A 19,777-nucleotide genomic window follows, 5' to 3' on the forward strand; every position below is an offset into this window, starting at 1 on the left:
TTTCTTTTTTTCTCTCCTTTTCAACCCCTTTTCCCTTTTGCTTTTATTTGCAACGTGTGTTCATTTTTCTTATAAGGAAACCTTTTAGTCCCCATGTGCTCCCATCAACTAGTTCTCTGGTAATGCATTGTTTCACACGAACTCATAAATCCCATAAAAAAATGAAATTTTTGGACTTCGTTATGTGGTCCTTACACTCTATATACATATTTCCTTGACGAAAAACAAACAAAAAGTTAAAAAGAAAAGGATTTGAATGTTAATATGTGACTTGAAAAGAATAAAGAAGAAAAAAGTACTCATATTTAATAATAAACAAAAAGTTACTTTAAATTGACATTCACATAGTGATCAAGGATCTACAAAGAATTGCATGGCAGTCTTTTAGCTTTGAATCTGCTTTGGGTGGATTGGGGGTAACAATAAGTTCTCAAAAGTCTTTGATCTCTATATACAGAGGAAGACACTCATGAAGTGGACAAATTCGGTGAAGAATTACTATGACGACTGCTTGCTTGAAAGATTTCAGTTTCCATGAAAAGGATACTGATAGGCGGATTGACGCATCTGAGCAAACAGGGAATACTTAGTGCCCCTAAATGTTCCTTCCTCATATCAGCTCTCTTCCCAACTCGCTTTTCTAAGCTTGCCAATAAACTGAATTGAGTTGTAGACATGAAAGCGTAAGAACTTAACGGGATTCTCTTCTTTGTTTGTCTGATTCGAGTGGAAAAGGCCCGTTGTTTTCACAACGGCTAAGTTTGAATCTTGTTTAAGTGCTTTTTATCTGCTCTTCTAACATTATCCCACAAGAAAACCTAATAATTAGTGTATTAAGAAGATGATGTCCAATAATTTCGGAATCTTAATTTTGATATATAATTACATTACTCTAGTTACATGATCCACAAAAAAAGGGAAGATTAGAAAACAGCCCGAAATATAATTGAACTCGAAATCTAGTACAACCTATATTATAATGATTTATAATTTATCTTCCCTATAATTGGATGTTAAGGTTGATCTATACAAGTTATTGAAGTTCATGTATGGCTTAAAATGAATATTTTATCATATAATTAATATTGGGAGGTTTTCGGACGATATTCATTTATGTTGGATAAAATTAGACGAGATTAAAAATTAGAGAGACTTATAACAAAATTTATTAATTATATTATTTAATTATGAACACACTACACAAAACACGTCATTGATGTATGCAAGTAAAGATCGTAGAAGTGTATTAAATCAACAAATACATATTCTATAAAATAAATTTAAGTTTAGAATTACTTTATTTATTCATTATCAATCAATTTCGAGCTATATATGAAAAATATTTGGAAAGAGTTTTCTTTGGGCAATAATTTGTGATAAAGTGAAAGAACATAGCATGTGCGTGGGGTGGAATTGAAAGTGGTACACATCTTTTCTTTAAATCCAAAAAGAGAAGGTTTCACTTCCTAAAAAGTAATCCACGGGTCAAAACATCCAATCGAAACGATAAAAAAGGCTCCTTTCCAGATGAAGCAAAACGTGCAATTATACACTCTGGACTTCATTACACGAGACTCTCTCGATCGTTAGGATTCAATAACGAGATTCTAACTATTTTTCAATTTTATAGTATTATCATTTTTTTTTCTTTTGAATCGTAAAATATCAATAATCTGAATCACAAGGGCTTCTGGAAATGTTCTTAGACCGGGTGCCATGGTGTTGGTGTTGGTGTTGGTGTTGGTGAAGAAGGCAATTTTCTTCTTCTTTTTTTTAATTATCTTTTCCGTATACTTATTTCTTTTTAATTATTTTAATAGAAATGATGTATTTACTCATTTACACTACTAAATTCTAGCTAACTATAATTCACACAAAGGTTCGGGATAGTAGTGCCAAAAATAAAGCTTCGGACCTCGTTTTCACTTTTTGCCAAGGTTAGAGATCCCGGCTGCAATTTTCCCTATTTTTATTCTTTTTGTGAGTCAATTTACTTCTGTAATTAATTCATCTGCCCCATCAGATGAAATTATTTAACTACTAATGTCAATTAATAGTTAATGATATTCAAAAAGGCTACATTCTCTTTTAATGCTTTTTAAAAGTCAAAAAACTTCCCATACATCACCACATGATCACTTACCCTTTATTCACAAATTTCTTCTTGGAAGACACTTAGCCCCCGTTTGACGCCCATTTTCAGAAATTGAAAATGAGTAGAATAATATTTTTTTTGAAAAATGAGTGGTTAAAAAAGAATAAAAAGTTTTCGACTTACGTGTAATATTATTTTATGAAAGATTATATAGTTGAAAATAGAAGAGAGAAAAATGAAATGGAATTTAATGACGGGCAAACGAGAGCTTAGGTCCAGCATACTTCAACTTTTCATTAGGAGAAGTAAGTAAGACTTACAATCTTTATTCATAAAAATGTAGGCCTCATTTTTCTACAAATCTTCTTAGTTATATTTTTTCACAAACTTCAGTTCTAAATTCTAATATTACAATTTTGAGAAACGTATCAAGCGAAATTATGATTTAGTTATATAATGCATATTTTACAAACAAGAATCGATATATATCATGGAGTTATCTAATATTTAATCAAATAAATGCAACTTCCATCCATGAGTATTACTCAATTTTTGTAACTTTACTACGACAACATAACCAAATTGATAACATGTCAACCAAAACAGACTAAGTTCACCATCGAATCCATTAACTTCTTTTAAGATATTTTTCTTTTTCCATTGAATTATCTGGAAACAAGAATATATATATATATAAATAAGACCCACACGAGCAAGATTGTATGAGCCATGAGTTTCGATAACACAACCTGAATCGCATATAAGTATACATTGATTTATGACAAAATCGTTATGATCAATCCTCTTAACAAGCCAATCATAAGCCTGAGCAGTACACACAAATTTACACCAATTCACATATGCATCATAACGAGATTGTTACTTTGAAATTGGAAATATTAGCTTAGGATGGTTTTGGCTCCTCAAGCTTCTAAGTGAAGTTATGAGTCTCCCAAAATATTTAAGTCATTGTTTAATTCTAATTTTTTTTTTAAACACATCAAACTTAATTTTAATTATACATTCTCGAAATAAAAAATATTTTGCACGTAAATTCAAAACATTTTTCTAATTTTTAATCACACAATTTCAAAAAATTCAATATTACAAAACTCATTTTGAAGAAATAATGGGCATTAAACGGGAGATAAATATGTGAATTTAGATATCGGCAACGATGAAAATCGTCTATCGCTATTAAAATTGCATCCAATTTTCGTGGGATTTAAAACAAGAAGACAAAGCTATAAAGATTTAACTCAAGAATCTAGATTCACGAATTTAATGTGACTTTCATTCAGTTGGTTTCCGTTAGATGGGACTCAGAACTTCAATTTTAGATGTTAGAAGCCAAATTCACAATGCTTAGCTTCTGTCCAGTGTTAGGAACTTCATAGGAGAAATAATATTGATAAAAATAAACTTATAAGTTAGCATAGTCGAACATAGGATTAAAATATTATGGAGCCCTATCCTAATATTCTTTAATATTACTTAAAACAAATTAATATGGATCCAAGATTCAGAACACTTTTCCTTGAAAGCAGAAAATGTAAACGGATGCCCCCGGGCATAGTGCAATGGTACAAAGGATAAGAATGAGGTTATCTCACGCCTTGCTGATAGCTACAGTGTAAGGGTTCGATTCCTGAGACATAGAATTTGACTCTTTATAGGCGAAGTGTACATACAGCTCTTCTTTCTTGATCTGTTGGGACACATCCCGCGATTTACCTCCTTCACAAAGTTCTAGGGGCAAGGCGGGGCGGTGTGAGCCCGGGGTTCACCTTTTTTTAGAAAATGTAAACGGAAGTGTCAAACTCAAGAATCTTTGTGCAGTGATTTATGTGTACCAAGAAACACAGGTGTTAAATAAGCAAAGAAAATGGTGTGGTCCTAAGTGAAATATTTCTTTTGGGTTGGATTGGCCTTTTTCCCGTTATGAAAAGTCAGTAAAGAAAACAGCAACTACACACTGTTTTTTCAAGTTTTGCTCTTCAAACTCTCAGACTTGAATGGTCTCTTCATATGCAGAAAGATGCCTATACCCCCTGTCCTACCCCACTCCACGAACTATCCAAACACACATATAACGGGATGATTACTTGTTGTTTGTTCAAATCACGATATCTTAAATTTCAAATCAGTCAAGTCACGACACCCTCTAACGTCGAGTACATAAAAGAATGAAAATAAGTTGTGACTTCGTTATATCAATAGTTTGATTTTCAAACTATTGTTATTTGAGTGAACTTACATACCTACCCCACCCCAACCCCAACCCCAACCCCATTACTTATTCTGATGGGTACTGATTACTGAATGGAGTTTGTTTGTGTCTGTGTATTGAAATGGGACAAGTCTTGAATCAACCATTACAACTGTGGCACTGAAAAACATGGTGTTCTTCATTAGCATTTATATGGGCACAGAATAGCAGAGGAAAAGGACTATTAAATATTAATTCTCCCGCTCTCTAAAATCATTTTATGCAATAATTTTAGAACTGTACAATTTTTTAATGCCTGCCCGGCCTGGCCGGGCCTGCACAGAGGAAGGAATGGGTCACCTCCAATTTCTGACCACCTCAGCCAACAAAGATCTTGAAATAGTCCAAACACAAAATCTTAACTCTACCGAAAGTTTAGGGTACACTGAATAATATATTCAAATGCTACCACTATTCCCCTTTGCATTCAAGAAAATCTTGCAGACGAATAGCCATAAATAGGGTGTCTTAAATTATAAAGGGGATCATGACATGGATTATATGAGTTTATAAGTGTGTTCTGTAAATCAAGAAGCAATTCTTCCTTCCGTTGCCAAAAAATCAAGAGAGAAGACAATGCCATTCTATACAAGACAAGAATACGCAGGCGATGCGTTTGGATATATCAATGGGGAAATAGATTGTCCGATGGACTATCAAACACTGAGATCAACAGAGCATATTTTAGACAGGACCACGAGCCAACCAAATATCTAGCTAAGTGCATGATGATACGAAGCATGACACGAGTACACGAAATGTAGTTTCAGTTCTTGATTTTGTTTCTCTTTGTGAAATTATTTTGGGGGCGAGGCCCTTACGCCTCCTTAAGAAAAAGATTAAGAGAACTCACATTCCCATGATTTCAACAATATCAAGCTTTAAAAAGCTGGTGGAAAATCACAACGGATCAATTTGGCCATTTTTGTAGCTAAAAGAGTCATTGTTAAGCACGAATAAACACCAAATTAACTTTTAGTAATCTTTGAATACAGATTCTCATTAATAAACACATCCCTGGCTTATGATGACACCCACTAGGCTTCTAACCACATGTCTATAGATGTGGGAAATACAAAACATGCAAATAAGTTAATTACCATGAACAGATTGAAGAATTCAAAGTTGAACAAATGTTAGATGATCAGTAGTTTCTCTAAGAGCAGATGATATGTAGCTTAACCCAAACGGATTCACGAAGGGAGTCGATGCTTCTGTTATTCCCTTTTGGTACTTATCTTTGCAAGATTGGCAAGTGAGTTGTAAAATGGTCGAATTGACTTCCATGATAGCATGTTGCTTCAAGGCTTGAGCTTTCTCCAATTCCGCCTTCGCTTGTTGCCTAATTCTCTTGGCATTGGCGAATTCATGCTCAGCAAGTTCACTCTGCCGCTTAGCTTGTATTCTTGCCTCTTCGGCGTATGCTTTCTCCACCATGGCTATTCTTATTTGTTCTTCAACTCTCGGCAGTTTCTCACCAGCGTCACTCTCCCTTGGAGAAAATCTGTTTATATTCGCGATATCAATTTCGTTTCTCTCACTGACTTCTGATGAGCCAATGGACAGCTGCAATTGCGTCGACTGATCCTCACAGGGTTTTGTTAGTAGCTGAAGCTCTAAAAATGTGGGTTCGGAATTCTTAGTTTCGCTAACATTGGCCATGAAAATAGGCCATGGTGCAACATTACTGAGATTGGTGTCGCTGGACGGGCTGGGGCCTGAAGCTGTTCGAGACAGGCAAGCCGCAGACTGTAACGCGTGTGATTCTGATCGGAGCCGCCCCATACTGCACGCGTCTTGATGTTCGATAAAACTCTCCACCCTATCAGAAAGAATGCACCGTTACATAAGTAATATGTATGCTTGAGGTCCGGAAGTCCACAGAAAAATTATTGCTAATTGACCGAAGTGAGAAGCAATTCCATTTTGGTAGTAATATTCCATTTCAGTTGGAAAATCCAGTAAGATGTTTGGGGGCAGTCTAAGTGATCTTCCAAGTTCATATTAGAAATATGTTAGATGCTAGAATATGTGTAGTATCGGGATTCCAAAAGAACTTTGTTTGAAGCCCACGTCAGTCAAAACCTAGTTTATTGTCATTTCACATGCTTTATTTCTTGGATGTCTACTGATTTTACGAAAATGGAACAAACATTCTGCATTCTGCAGATAAAATCTTGAAAGGAGTGACAAGGGTAAATGATGAGGGAGCTAACTAAGAGCGATTTAGATGGGATCGTCTACGTTGTTTCTACTGATTCTTTTCTTATGTACCTTGAGAAAACACGGCCACAGTCACAAGAATGGCCTCTAGTTCCACATGTTTTGAGATGAGCCTTATAATCTGATTGAACAGCATATCCTTTTGAGCATTTCTCACAAACCCAATGCTTATAATTGCTGTGTTTTCTTCTAAAATGTTTCTTAATTCCCACAAGATCACCCAGTGCGTGGCAAGGATCATGGTGAAGGCAAGTAAGTTCTGGGCACACGAAAACGCGCTTTCTCACAATCGGAGTTTCGCTCTTTTGCAGCTTCCATGGCACCTTGTGCCTTCTTCTATGCATCTGCAAGTTCTGGTCTCTCTGAAATCCTTGACTGCAGATCTCGCAAACGTATCGGTCCGATTCCAATAAGGTCTTGGGAGATAAAGATACTACTTCTGCATCTGGATCTACTCATAACACATAATTCATTGCACTTATAATTAACACGGAAAAAGTTATCAAAAATATATTACTGTATGAACAAAACTGAATCTTGAACTGTACCTGGGGTTCCTGCTGGCCTTCGTTTTCTTTTACTAAAGTTTCCATTATCTGCAGCAAATGGCTGGGAAGAAGAAGAGGGACAGTTTCTTAACATTGGAACTATATATATAAAATCAGTCTCAACTGCAAAAAAAATTCGAAAGATGAATGATGGAAGAATGGTAGAAAAAATAATGGAAAGGCACTTTGAATCAGCTTTTAATCTATAAGCCTTCACCTTTAAAAAGAGTAATTCAGGCTGGGGGTAGGGTAGGGGTAGAGGTAGAGGTAGAGGCAGAGGTAGAGGTCCAACCAAAAAGCTTCCAACTTGATTACCAGCAAGAACCAAAAACATCCCACAAAGAAACAAAACACACTCATTATGAGTTATTTCATAGTACAGTAAATTTGCATGCATAAATAGATAGATATATACATACCCTTAAGGGCTAAATTTTTCGTCAGTTTCATACAGAAGGGATTGTATTAATGTATATCTACAGTAGAAATAAATCTTACAAGTATAATCAAAGCAAAATTACAGATTCACCCCTCTTTTTTGACTGCTTGACATTCCCAGTCCCTACAGAGCATTGAATATGTAGAATCTTTTAGGTCAAATTTAAGAAGCAAAATTTATGTTCTGCAAAACAGACCGTATGGCATGAATGAAATGTATGTAGGCATGTGTTACATAGAATTACTCCCTTGAGGCTAATTAAAAGAAGAGGATTACCTACCTTTGCTGTAAGGCTTTTGGGAAGCCTGCTCCGAGTAAACTCGCGATTCTCTTAGGCGGAAAGAAAGAGCCGTCTCTACCAAATCAATAAGAAAGGCACGGCCACGAGAACATGGTTACTGCTTACATGGGGGGCTGCGGTCCCCAAACCCCCAGCATGACTACCTGCTGCTTATTAAGCTCAGCCTTAGTAGAAGTGGGTAGCGGAACTGGGTGGACGGTCTATCCGCCCTTAAGTGGTATTACCAGCCATTCTGGAGGAGCAGTTGTAAGTATCAAATATCTACTAAGTAAATACAAACTAATTACTTAAAAAAGAACCAAAGAGTGTTATGTTGGCCTAGTAACTATCATGGATCCTCTCTCAATTAGGATTGCTAACTCCCACCTTTCAATCGAGTGTCAAATAACATTAGAGTTAATCGACATGTGATATTCGACAAATATCGTATTCTTATTTTTCCCCTTTCTTATGTGATGAATCAGGAAGACAAATGTGACTAATGAAATCCTTCTTCTAGAGTAAGAATTTATTTTATTTTCAATAACTTTAAATAATAATATAGTTCGTCATGTAAATACTGGAAGATACGAGTAGTGATCATCACTTATCTACATAGTATCTTTGAATTATTTGGTGAAATTGAGATTGTATTTTTGTTGAGTGGATTGATGAAGAAGGAAATCGATATATCACATCATATGATTGAATTTGGTGTTAATAATTAAAAAATGGGTGGGAATTGTGTGGAGAAGAGCACCAACGTAACAGTGGGAAGCAGCCAAAACATTCTCTCATGCAAATGACGTATGACAGCCTCTCAATAATCAGCCAAAATCAAATTTCGTCCCACCACTCCATTATTACCACTATTGAATTTCAAATAAATCTAGACGAAATATGATCATTCTTTTCCAGATAATAATTGAAATTGTATAATAATTTCAACAAGAAAAAAATATACAAACAAGTATATATTAGATTGAGAGTTGAGTTTTCAGTATACGATCTCTTTTAGTATCGTTTTTAAATAACAAACTCAACAAGATATAATTAGATCGATAGTTTGGAGCCAATGTGCAACTATTTGACATGTTACGATCGAAGACATTCTTTTGCAAGAGAATTGTGTTGCGTTGCCACAATCTTAAACTTTGTGCTTAACAATTGATAACTTTTATGCTCATCTACAAAAAAAAATTGTAGTAATGTAAGTAAAGTTTGGTGGAAATTAAAATCAAATTTTTAGTAAATTTTGACAAAAGCTGATTGAATGTGTAATTGAAAAGTTGTGGATCTCATAAAATATGTGGTTGAAATTAATTTTCGACTTTAATTTAGATTAAAATCTAAATTTTAATTACTACCAAACGGGGAAATACAAAACTAGTTGGGACAGAGCTTTCAAGTGGAGTAATCAATGGAACGAGTCGTCTAACTAATTTGACAAATGACTATCCAAATACTATCGCTTCTAAAGTTTAGCAAATTCTTGCTCGGAAATAGCATTCTAACATCGATTATGATTGTTGTATTATAATAGATTACGGATTGATATTTGCTTCATTGAATGTTGGAGGAACTTTGGCTATGATAAATTATTTAACTTCATACTTGAAAATAAATAGAAAGATGTCAATTTTCTTTGTGGAATCAGATGTGGTGTGGTGGGGACTGCAAGGTATATTGGCATTAATGCCATTTTGGCCCATTTAAAATATTGACGGGATACCTTTTTTCTTACCATTTTGAGTACATGTTTTTAGTCGATTGAATACACAGTATTACGTACTAATAAATATAAATTTTTCCCTCTGGGACATATCTCAATTGTGCAAAGGATAAGAGTGAAATATACTCAGTCTTGTTGGTTGCCGAAGTGTGAAGGTTCGATTCCTAAAACTTGGATTGAGACTCTTTGTGGGCACTAGTGTACAAAATTTTTTTGTTTCCTGACCTGTTGGGATACATTCCGCGATTAACCTCTCTCGCGATACTTCAAGAAAGGAGGGGTGGAGGACCCTTAAGGTTGGGATTCAACCTTTAAATATAAATTTGTATGGTTAAAGTAGAGGTCTTGAATCGTGTAGGTCCAATGCAGTGGTGGGGTGGGGGCCAACCTTCTTTTTGCATTTTCAAGTCCGTTCTAATTCGCCAGTCAAAAATTGTATGAGCGATTCGTATTGATCCTTTTGAAAGACTAACTTTACGTCTCTTTAGCTAGGTTGAGATAACTTGTCAAAGAATAAAAAACATATTTTCGTAATAAGAAAAGGAATCTCTTCCGACACACAAAATGTGGCCTCCTACCAAAAGCTATTATCTTCTACTATTTGCTTTTATTTTATCTTTTGGATAGGATAAGGAAAAAGGAAAAATAATAATTTTTGTGATGGTGTAAGTCACATTTTAAGACTATCCCGACATGTAGAAGTAAGACGTGTGATCTTAAAAATGATGTACCTAGTTAATAGAAGGAGGTTTACGTAACAATTACTTTGAGTTGAACTTATCCATAAAATGGTCTTGTAAAGGAATGGTTCTCAAAATACTTATAGCAAACTTTGTACGAGTGAGGTGAAACACAATTACATTGTCACATTCCATCCCTCTTCAAAATCGATGTCTGGACAACCCTTCTTTCACAGCGAACGATTTCACGAAATCAATTTTCTACCCAAAGTAGCCTTCCACGTATTCTCCTGTCTGCAATGTGAGTTCCTCAACAAAAATACATGCTTTCATATCAAGTATAACAATCATTTCAATAAAACTCGACTTTTACATTGTATGCATGGAGAATTATTTAGTGAAAGATGAGAACAAATGGAAGAGATGATTGCTAAAGACATTCTTTTGTGATGGTGCTAGGTGTCATGTTTGTTGAGAATCCACTTCCCATCATGTCCCCATTCTTTCAACAGAATATAATAATTCTTAGACATGAATTTTCTTGTATTTGTCATTACTTGCATTATGTTGCAATTCTATCTCAACCACGAGTATTAAAATGAAAACTATGATTTCTACCATATCCCTCAAAGATGAAAATTGAATGAAAAAGGAGGGAAGAAATGTATTTATCAGTTTCTTTAGGCCCCTACTTGCAATTGACCTGGAAAGTCATAAAAGGTGGGTTGAAACTTGAAAGTCCTTATCTTTTTTGGGCTCCACCTGGGCCCAATTGGGTCGATTTTCCATTATCCAATTTGTAGCCCACTAGGCTTCCTACCAATGAAAAATAAGACGAGGATGATAGCCCATCTTACAAAATCCTTTATTAGTCAATGTCCCAGTTCGGCCTCATTTTTCCAAGTGGAAATTGCACCATAACAGGTATTTGAAAATGACAACTTTAAAATCAGGTATAAAATTTACTTAAGCATAAATCAGGCATCTAAAATTATCTCTCTCTCTCTCTCTCTCTCTCTCATTCATGTAGCCACAAGTTCTTCCCTTCTTTCACATCTCTCATCACTGGAGACCGCCTTAGGCTCGTCGCTACAGCGATAACAATGTCACCGTGAGTAACGATATTGCCGAAAAATCGCATTGTGACCTAAGAGGTTAGCAACAAAGATAAAGTCGTTGAAATTAAACCTTCTGATTTTGAGGAATCAATGAAGTATGCATGGAGGAGTGATGCTAACATTTGCAATTATCAAGCATTTACACAAACGTTGCAGTAATCCAAAGGGTTCGAGACTAAATTTCGATTTGCTAAGATGAGTGCCGGTGCTACTAGATCTAACCTTTTTGTTGTTTCTGTCGGTGTGAGTGATGAAGATGACCTATAAAATTAGGCTGTTCATGTACTTCTAGGAGCTATGATGCTTGTTTTATAAAAAAGATTGAACCCCAACATTGAGGGTCCCCCACCGCCCCTACCCTGGAGTATCGTGAGGGAGGTAAATCGCAGGTTATGTCTTCAAGGGTACAGGGTAGAAGGCTGCTTGTACACTTGCACTTACCCAAGAGCCAAATCCATATTTCAGGATTCGAACCCTTGACGCGGCAGCCTCAAGGGTATTTGGGTATTTAGGTTTTTGTGATCTTATGATTTGATTTTTATTGTAATGTTGGGTAATTTGTGTCTATTTGGGAGTAATTTTGAGAATTAGCTTTTTGACCGTTAAGAGAAAAGTGGGATCCACTTGTGAGAGAAGAAGTCAAATATGATTGTATTTCGCGCGGGTTAGTCGCTAACAATTAAAAGGGATCAGACGATTGTGTAAGGGACAAACCTCTTGAAACAAAGTCCCAAAAAGGGGTGTTCTTTTATTGGCGATGACTTTACAATTGGAAATTAAAAACAAAGTGCCTCCAAGGGGCGCAAGCACACGAGTTACGGAAAAAAGTGTTTAAGTCTAAGCTAAGGAAATTAAAATTACATGTTCTCTGTTCGAGAGTTTTTTATTCGGTCCTTTGCTCTATGTCTTTTCTCCCTTTTATACTTCATGGACGATCTCTTTGTGATCAACCGCCTAAAAACTGTTTGATCGTTCTGCAACTGCCCACTTTCCTCATAATGACCAGCTTGTCATGAAAACTGCCTTATTTAACTGCTGCCATTACTCTTCGTCGTTCAACCGTTTTCGATTGAATTCCTTGAATCGTGGAACGTGATGGGGCTGCTTTACTAACTGCTTTAATAACTGCACTTCTTGATAACTACAACGCTTTATGTTTGTTAAGAGTTTGGGCGACTTGAAGGTTTTGGCGAGAATAAAGTAATAGCTCTGGGCGATTGCATGGCACTCCATTCGCTCAGATTCTGGGGGACTTGCAATCTTGGGCAATGGTATTATCACGTTCTTGGGCCTCCCTATTTGGGCTTTCATCTTGAATTGTTTGATTGGGCTTCGTTCTTTGGGCTATTTGATTTGGGGATTCTCCAATTGAGCTTCATTCTTTGAGTCGTTCGATTTGGGCTGAATTTTTATGTGTCAACAATTACCCCCCAATATGGCAGAATTAATAATAATTATTAAATTTTGTCATATTCACTTTGTGTTTCCAGCAACATTCGAGATTTTCAAGAATTTCAACCATTGTTTTCTTTCATAATTTGAAAAGGTGCGTCGTTTTGCAAACCCTTATAACCCCCAAACACGCCATTTCACTGCACCAATAAATCACGCCTCAATTTTTTCGCGTCTCTCTCACGATTTACTGTTCATCTTTTGCTTCCCTGCTACGTAACCCTGAAAAATTTCGTTCCATCTCAAATGGCTACTTCACAATCTCAAGCTGGCGACTCTTTTAGTTTTGATGACTTTCAGAAACTTCTGAGTCGTCCATACATAACTCCGAGTTTTCTCGCGCCCGCCGATGTTGAACGCAATGAGTTCTACTCAGGTCCTTTCTTCAACAATGCAGAGGCAATTGAACAGGCGGCGATGGGTCAACTGTTTCCTTGTATTCAAGGCCCTCCATTTCTAAACTCTCTAGCGCTGGGGCCACTTCGCGAAAGAGGTATTCGCACTTGGCCTAAATCTGATGTAGCTTTCCGTAGGTGGCATGCTCGTCTTGTGGGTCATGGCCCTACTAAGGCACTTTTTGATACCGCTAGGATTTCTGATTTTTTAGAAATCTCTATTCGCCCCCCACTTTTGATTCAGCACTCTTTTCGATTGCTTTGAGTTTTTGGTCTTCCAAGTATAATACCATTATTTTCCCTCTTGGCCCCATGTCTATTACTTTAAGGGATGTTGGAGCCCTGGTGAATCTACCACCTTTGGGCGATACCATTTTTCCCGGTATCTTGGTTTCTGGTGGCGCCCCAAAGTTTGGTAAAAACTACACCGAATCTTATTCAAGCTTGCAAACCCTTCACAATCCTTCGAGTGCTGAGCCTTCCCATACTGAGCGAGTGGCCTTTCTTCTAGTTTGGCTTTGTAAATATGTTTTATGTGTGCCAAGCATAAAGCCCTCCCTGAGTTATTTACCTATAGCGCACGAATTGGCGCGTGGCAGGCCTTTGAATTTATGTTCTTTCTTTTTGGCTGCCTTTTATAGAGGCATGGCCTCTCTTCAAACTCAATTGAAGAATGATGCATCTCCCACTGGCAGTGGACCTCTTTGGTTCACTCAACTGTAGTTGAGATCCTATTTTCCATTGCTTGGTGCTCCATCAATCTCTCGCTCCTCTGCTAGCTGTTATGGGCTAGTCATGGAGCCCTTGGCTCCTGTAAATATGTCCAGAAGGGACATTTTTTCATTCTTTTATTCTTTGGATTCAATCTCTTCCTTTTTTCCTTTTCCTCCTTTCTTGACTCCAAACTATGTACATCCCTCCTCCACTATAGACAGCGCGAGCACCTCCCTGCTCATTTGGATCCAGTTTTTAACCGGGAGGGAGCTATTTCATGATATTTTGACTGGGACCAATGCCAAGGCAGGGGTAGAAATTTATGCTCCCCAATTTTTTGCTTGCCAGTTTGGTTTCGGCCAAACTTGGCCTGTTCCTCCTTGCTATTCAAGGAACTTAATTGACCGTTTTCATAATATTAATAAGGCGGAGGCGGAGGCAGAGGCTATAAATACTTGCAATCTTCTTTTAACCAGCTATTTTTCATTAGCCCCCTTCAATTTTAGCCATGCCATTCACCCTCTTTTTGAACAGCTCTGGCCGTCAGTGAAGCGCAGATTATTTGTGATTGATGCCAATCATGCCTTTCATTCACTAGACCAGTCGAGCATTTCTTTCCCTCCTCCTATTTTAGTCACTCCTTTGTCCATCCAGAGTCCTTCTCCTCGTCACCCTAAACAGTCTGTTCGTCCATCTTCTTCTCTCCTTGCCAAGCCTACTACAGCCAAGAGTGCCTCAAGCCGCAAACGGCCAGCCTCAGCATCTCCCATTCTGGAGGATGATGTTGATGATGATGATGATACCCCTCTTATCGTCAGGAGGAAGGTAATTAAATTGGTTTACTCACAGACATACTTGTTGCGTGTTGTCACACCTGGCCAACCTACCTGGGACAATGGTCCACTCATGGCGATCCACGTGGCATTCCTTTCGAGGTGGCATACAATGCCGAGGTGGGGCTACATCCGAACTGATTAAGCCGAAGTCCATCTGCCGAGGCTCCATTTAGTCCGAGGCCCATTGAATTTGGCTTGCGAACCGAAGCCCGGCTGCTGGAACTTGTTGAGAGCAGCTGAGGCCCTCAAGTGGAAGTATCATGACAAATGGCCGAAGCCCCGAAGTCGATGCGCGAGCCTCTGAACCACAAGGAAACATCCTCCATGGCCACTTCTCCTAAGAGATCGCCTGCAAAGATCTTATTCGAATGATTGATGAAACGTTTGTCATAAGCATAAAGGTCAAGTCTTGTCACTAGCATGAAGGCCCTGCACAAGCAATAAATGCGCCGTAAGCTAGCAAGTCAAGTCCCATGCCTAAGAACAGACGTTTGAACTAAGGAGATGAGGCCACGTGCCACTTCATCCAAGGGCTCTCGTTCCATATGAATCACTATAAATACCCCCATTGTATAATGTCAAAGGCTAATGCAAGAATCAATACTGAAAACTACATTTACTCAACTCTCTCTCGTTTACTTGCAATACACAAATCGAGTCTATACATTTTGACACATACATCTACGAGCACCGGTTGGTAATTATCGTACAATCGGATTACGAACAACCCGCCGGATTCCGAATGTCACCGTCCCGCCTCGTTGGGCTACTCCCACGCCCCTTTGAACCGCTCGTTTTAGACCGTCCACGTGTCTTAGCGTGTTGGACATTTGCCCACGCAAGCGCGGGTGGGACCGGCATCTGTTGACGCACTTTTTGGGGTCAACAGATTGGCGCTGTCTGTGGAAAATCGTACCATAACCACGAGCAACCTTGTGGTAAAAGCTTACTGAAAAAAAAACATTTGGGCAACCCCCCTTGAAAAAGGATTTGTTCTTGAAAAAGAGCAGGAGGAACCCCTACCACTTGGAGAAATCTAGGTTTGATAGTTTCAAAACTACCTTCTTGAAGAGGTTCGCAGTTAGCAAGGAAGGAGATGCCCCCATTCAGCGTCTTCAAGACATGAGACAGGCGCATGGCGAGTCCTTGAAAAGCTTCCTATCCCGCTTCACCGACGAGATGACTTACTGTGTACAAGTCACCGACAGAGAAGCACTATCTACATTGAGAGGAGGATTGAACATGAACACCCTATTCTGGAGGGATGTGCAGAATCAAGACCCAACCACTTATGACGCCCTACTAGAGATGATGAGAAGGGAGATAATTAATGAAGAATTGATTGAGCATAGGAATAGGGCGAGCAGGGGCCTCCCACCTCCTCAAAGACAGCGAGGTAGGGGACCGACCTCCCACCTCATGGACTACCAGATGAACCGATCTCGAAATGAGAACTCCGGCCAAGCTCTGGCCACTACAACTCTGAACGCGGTGCCAACCTTAGCTTATGAGGATGTCAACCCAACCGCTAACCCACATCAGATACAGGCCCAGCGGGGACCCCGTAGAGGGAGAGGCCGAGGCCAAGGCCGAGGTTTTGCACCTAGAAATAGGTCCAATCCGAACCTCCATGGATACTGTTTGCACCATAGGTCCTATGGGCACGACACCGCGGATTGCAGAGATTATGCGCACCGCTCCCAGCAGGAACCCGCCAGGGAAAGAGATAACTCGCCCCAGGCGAACAGGCCCCCGCCCAGGTAAGACAACCGACATGGGCGTGAGGCGGCCGCTCTTCGTCAAAGGGATGTCTCCCCAAGGCAAAGAGAGCAAGACACAGAGAGGCCCAGGGAAGGGTGTAGCACGGAAGAAATAGGCAAGCTCAAGATGAGGCCCCTATCCACGAGATAGACACCATATTTGGAGGCCCTTATGTTGGCGGTGAAACACGGAACGCCAAAAAAAAATTATGCTAGGGAGGCTAAGCACCCCCCTCTGACAAGCTACATTGTGGATAGTAGCTCTCGAAGAAACCAAGTACCACCCATTGTCTTCACCCAGGAAGACGCCGAAGGAGTTCATTACCCCCACTGCGATGCGCTGGTGGTGAGGGCTGTCATAGCCCGAAATGGGCTCAAACGAATGCTAGTCGACAACGGCAGCTCCGTCAACATCTTATTCGGGTCCGCCTTTGACAAGATGATATTGGACCACCAGTTGACGCCCACCACCACTCCATTGTACGGATTTACCGGAGCTAGCATCACTCCGAGAGGAAAGATAACACTGGCAGTAGAGATGGGAGAATCTCCTCAAACTACAATGAACTTTATGGAATTCCTCGTAGTCGACAGCCGGTCGGCTTACCACGGAGTCTTGGGCAGACCGGCCCTAAAGGAATTGGGAGCAATCACCTCCATCCACCACATATGCATGAAATTACCAACAGAAAATCGGGTGGCAATGGTGAGAGGCGACCAGAGAAGTTCGCGAGAGTGCTATCTGAGCTCCATTAAGAAGGTAGAGCCCCGGGACGTCCGTGTGATCATGGCTGATGTGGTCATGGCGAATGTCCCAGGTGACGCTCCCACTAACCAGGAAGATGTTGATATGATTGACGCACCGCTTATTCAGGAGGTGTTGATCGTTGATGAGATCGATCCCCGCATAATGGAACATGAGCCTCAAGCGTCCCCTGTAGAGGAGCTTGAGAGCTTCTCAGCCGACCCTCGAGATCCGTCTAAGGAGTTGAAAATAGGCAGGGGCTTATCCAACATTTTGAGAGGAAAGATCAAAGACTTCCTAGGCAAGAACCTTGACGTCTTCCCCTGGAGACATGAGGACATGGTGGACATAGACCTTTAGGTCAGCTGCCACCACTTGAAAATCGATCCTAATTTTGCCCCGCATAGACAAAAAGGAGAGCCCTCAATCCAGAGAGGTATGAGGCCCTAAAGGAAGAGGTTCAGAAGCTCATCCAAAATGGTTTCATCAGGGAGGCCACTTATCCGAAGTGGGTCTCCAACCCAGTCTTGGTTAAGAAACATAATGGCAAATGGAGAGTATGCATCGACTTTACCAACCTTAATAAAGCTTGCCCGAAAGATAGCTTTCCGCTTCCAAGAATTGACCAATTGGTGGACTCCACGGCTGGGCACGAGTTGTTGAGCTTCATGGATGCATACTCCGGCTACAACCAGATCCCCATGCACCCGGCCGATGAGGAGCACACCTCTTTCATCACGGATCGAGGCCTCTATTGCTATAGAATGATGTCTTTCGGGTTGAAGAACGCCGGAGCAACTTACCAAAGTCTCGTGAACAAAATGTTTACCGACCTCATTGGCAAGACAATGGAGGTCTATGTGGATGACATGCTGGTAAAGAGCCTAGAAGCAGAGAACCACATAGTGCACCTCAACGACACCTTCCAAATACTGAGAAGGTACAGGATGAGGCTCAACCCCTTGAAATGTGCCTTTGGGGTGGCTTCCGGCAAGTTCTTGGGGTACATGGTCAACCAGCGAGGAATTGAAGCAAATCCCGAGAAGATTGAGGCTCTGTGCCAGATGAGGTCCCCTCAAAAGCCAAAGGAGGTGCAAAGCCTAACTGGACGAGTGGCAGCACTTAGTCGCTTCGTCTCCAAAGCAACTGACAAGTGCCTCCCATTTTTTAAAGTGCTCAAGGCTGGGAAGAAATTCCAATAGACTGAGGAATGTGAAGAGGCCTTCTAAGGATTGAAAAGGCACTTGGGGCAGGCCCCCCTCCTCTCCAAGCCGAAGCTCGGCGACATCTTGCAACTATATCTCGCCGTCTCCAATGACGCCATCAGTTCGGTTTTGATTCGAGAAGAAGGGCCCACCCAACTTCCCGTCTACTATACAAGTAAAGCACTCCTATCGCCGGAGACCCGATACCCCGATATGGAGAAGCTTGCTTTGGCCTTAATCACGGCCTCAAGGAAATTGAGACCCTACTTCCAAGCTCATACCATCCATGTACTTACAAATTTTCCCCTGAGGCAAGTACTCCAGAAGCCCGATGCCTCGGGAAGATTGTTGAAATGGGCAGTGGAACTAAGCGAATTTGACCTTGTGTTCAAAGCAAGGTCAGCCATCAAAGGGCAAGCTTTAGCAGACTTCGTTGCTGAATTCGCCAACCTACCCGAGGTGGATGAAATCATGGAATCCATCGAACCTCCCACATGGAGCCTCTTCGTCGATGGCTCAGCTGGGGAAATCGGTTCAGGTGCCGGGGTTGTCCTTATCAGCCCCGAGGATCACAAACTCACCTCGACCATGAGGTTCGAATTTAAAGCCACCAACAATTTGCAGAGTATGAAGCACTCCTTGCAAGCCTCAGACTGGCCAAGGAAATGCAAGTAAAGAAGCTACTCGTCAATAGTGACTCCCAGCTGGTTGTTAGCCAAGTCAATGGTAATTTCTTAGCTAAAGATAGAACAATGGCCTCCTATCTGAAAATGGTGATGAGCCTCATCCCATCCTTTGAAAAGTTCGAGTTAATCCAGATTCCCCGAATCAAAAATGCTCATGCGGACGCACTCTCGAAGCTAGCTAGTAGTAAAGACTCAGAGCTACTCACTGTAGTGCCTATCGAGCACCTCCCACTGCCTTCCACCGAGGCCCCTAATGTCATGTGGGTCGGTGGAACTCCCACCTGGATGCAACCGATTATAGCATATCTGAAAGACCAGGTACTACCCACGAACAAGAATGAGGCTTACAAGCTGAGAAGGAGGTCTGCCCATTTCCTCCTCATCGATGACATTCTCTACAAGAGAAGTTTCTCCTCTCCACTCTTACGATGTGTCGGAGGAGAAGAGGCTACATACATACTAAGAGAAGTCCACGAGGAAGTGTGCGGCAACCACTCTGGAGGCCTATCTCTGGCACAAAAAATACTGAGGAAAGGATACTACTGGCCTACCCTGAAACGGGATCCCTCGAATTTGTGCGAAAATGTGACAAGTGCCAAC

At 40.2% G+C, this 19,777-nt stretch overlaps 1 protein-coding gene across 2 annotated transcripts; it reads right to left on the minus strand.

Moving 5' to 3' along the window:
* Positions 1-5,310: 5,310 nt before the first annotated feature.
* Positions 5,311-7,497, minus strand: LOC111368070 (protein SHOOT GRAVITROPISM 5-like). 2 transcript variants are annotated; one of them, XM_022989261.1, is made up of 4 exons: positions 7,353-7,456; positions 7,136-7,258; positions 6,639-7,038; positions 5,311-6,186 (listed from the first exon to the last, which is right to left on the minus strand). In XM_022989261.1, exons 2-4 carry the CDS (start codon positions 7,227-7,229, stop codon positions 5,484-5,486), a joined length of 1,197 nt encoding a protein of 398 aa, XP_022845029.1. In that variant the 5' UTR covers positions 7,230-7,258; positions 7,353-7,456; the 3' UTR covers positions 5,311-5,483. The 2 variants fall into 2 exon arrangements, with proteins under 2 accessions (XP_022845029.1, XP_022845028.1); XM_022989260.1 differs by having other exon boundaries at positions 7,136-7,497.
* Between the last annotated feature and the right edge of the window lie 12,280 nt (positions 7,498-19,777).

Source organism: Olea europaea, chromosome 18 (assembly GCF_002742605.1).
Source record: "Olea europaea var. sylvestris chromosome 18, O_europaea_v1, whole genome shotgun sequence".
NCBI lineage: Eukaryota > Viridiplantae > Streptophyta > Magnoliopsida > Lamiales > Oleaceae > Olea > Olea europaea.

What these genes read in the sequence shown, in the direction of transcription:
- LOC111368070 (XM_022989260.1), bottom strand. Translation starts at nt 7,469, where the DNA reads ATGTTTTTGGTTCTTGCTGGTAATCAAGTTGGAAGCTTTTTGGTTGGA. An exon ending in AAGGCCAGCAGGAACCCCAG is followed by an intron (nt 7,039 to 7,135) that starts GTACAGTTCAAG and finishes TGTTATGAGTAG; the next exon opens with ATCCAGATGCAGAAGTAGTA. An exon ending in TGTGGCCGTGTTTTCTCAAG is followed by an intron (nt 6,187 to 6,638) that starts GTACATAAGAAA and finishes TCTTTCTGATAG; the next exon opens with GGTGGAGAGTTTTATCGAAC.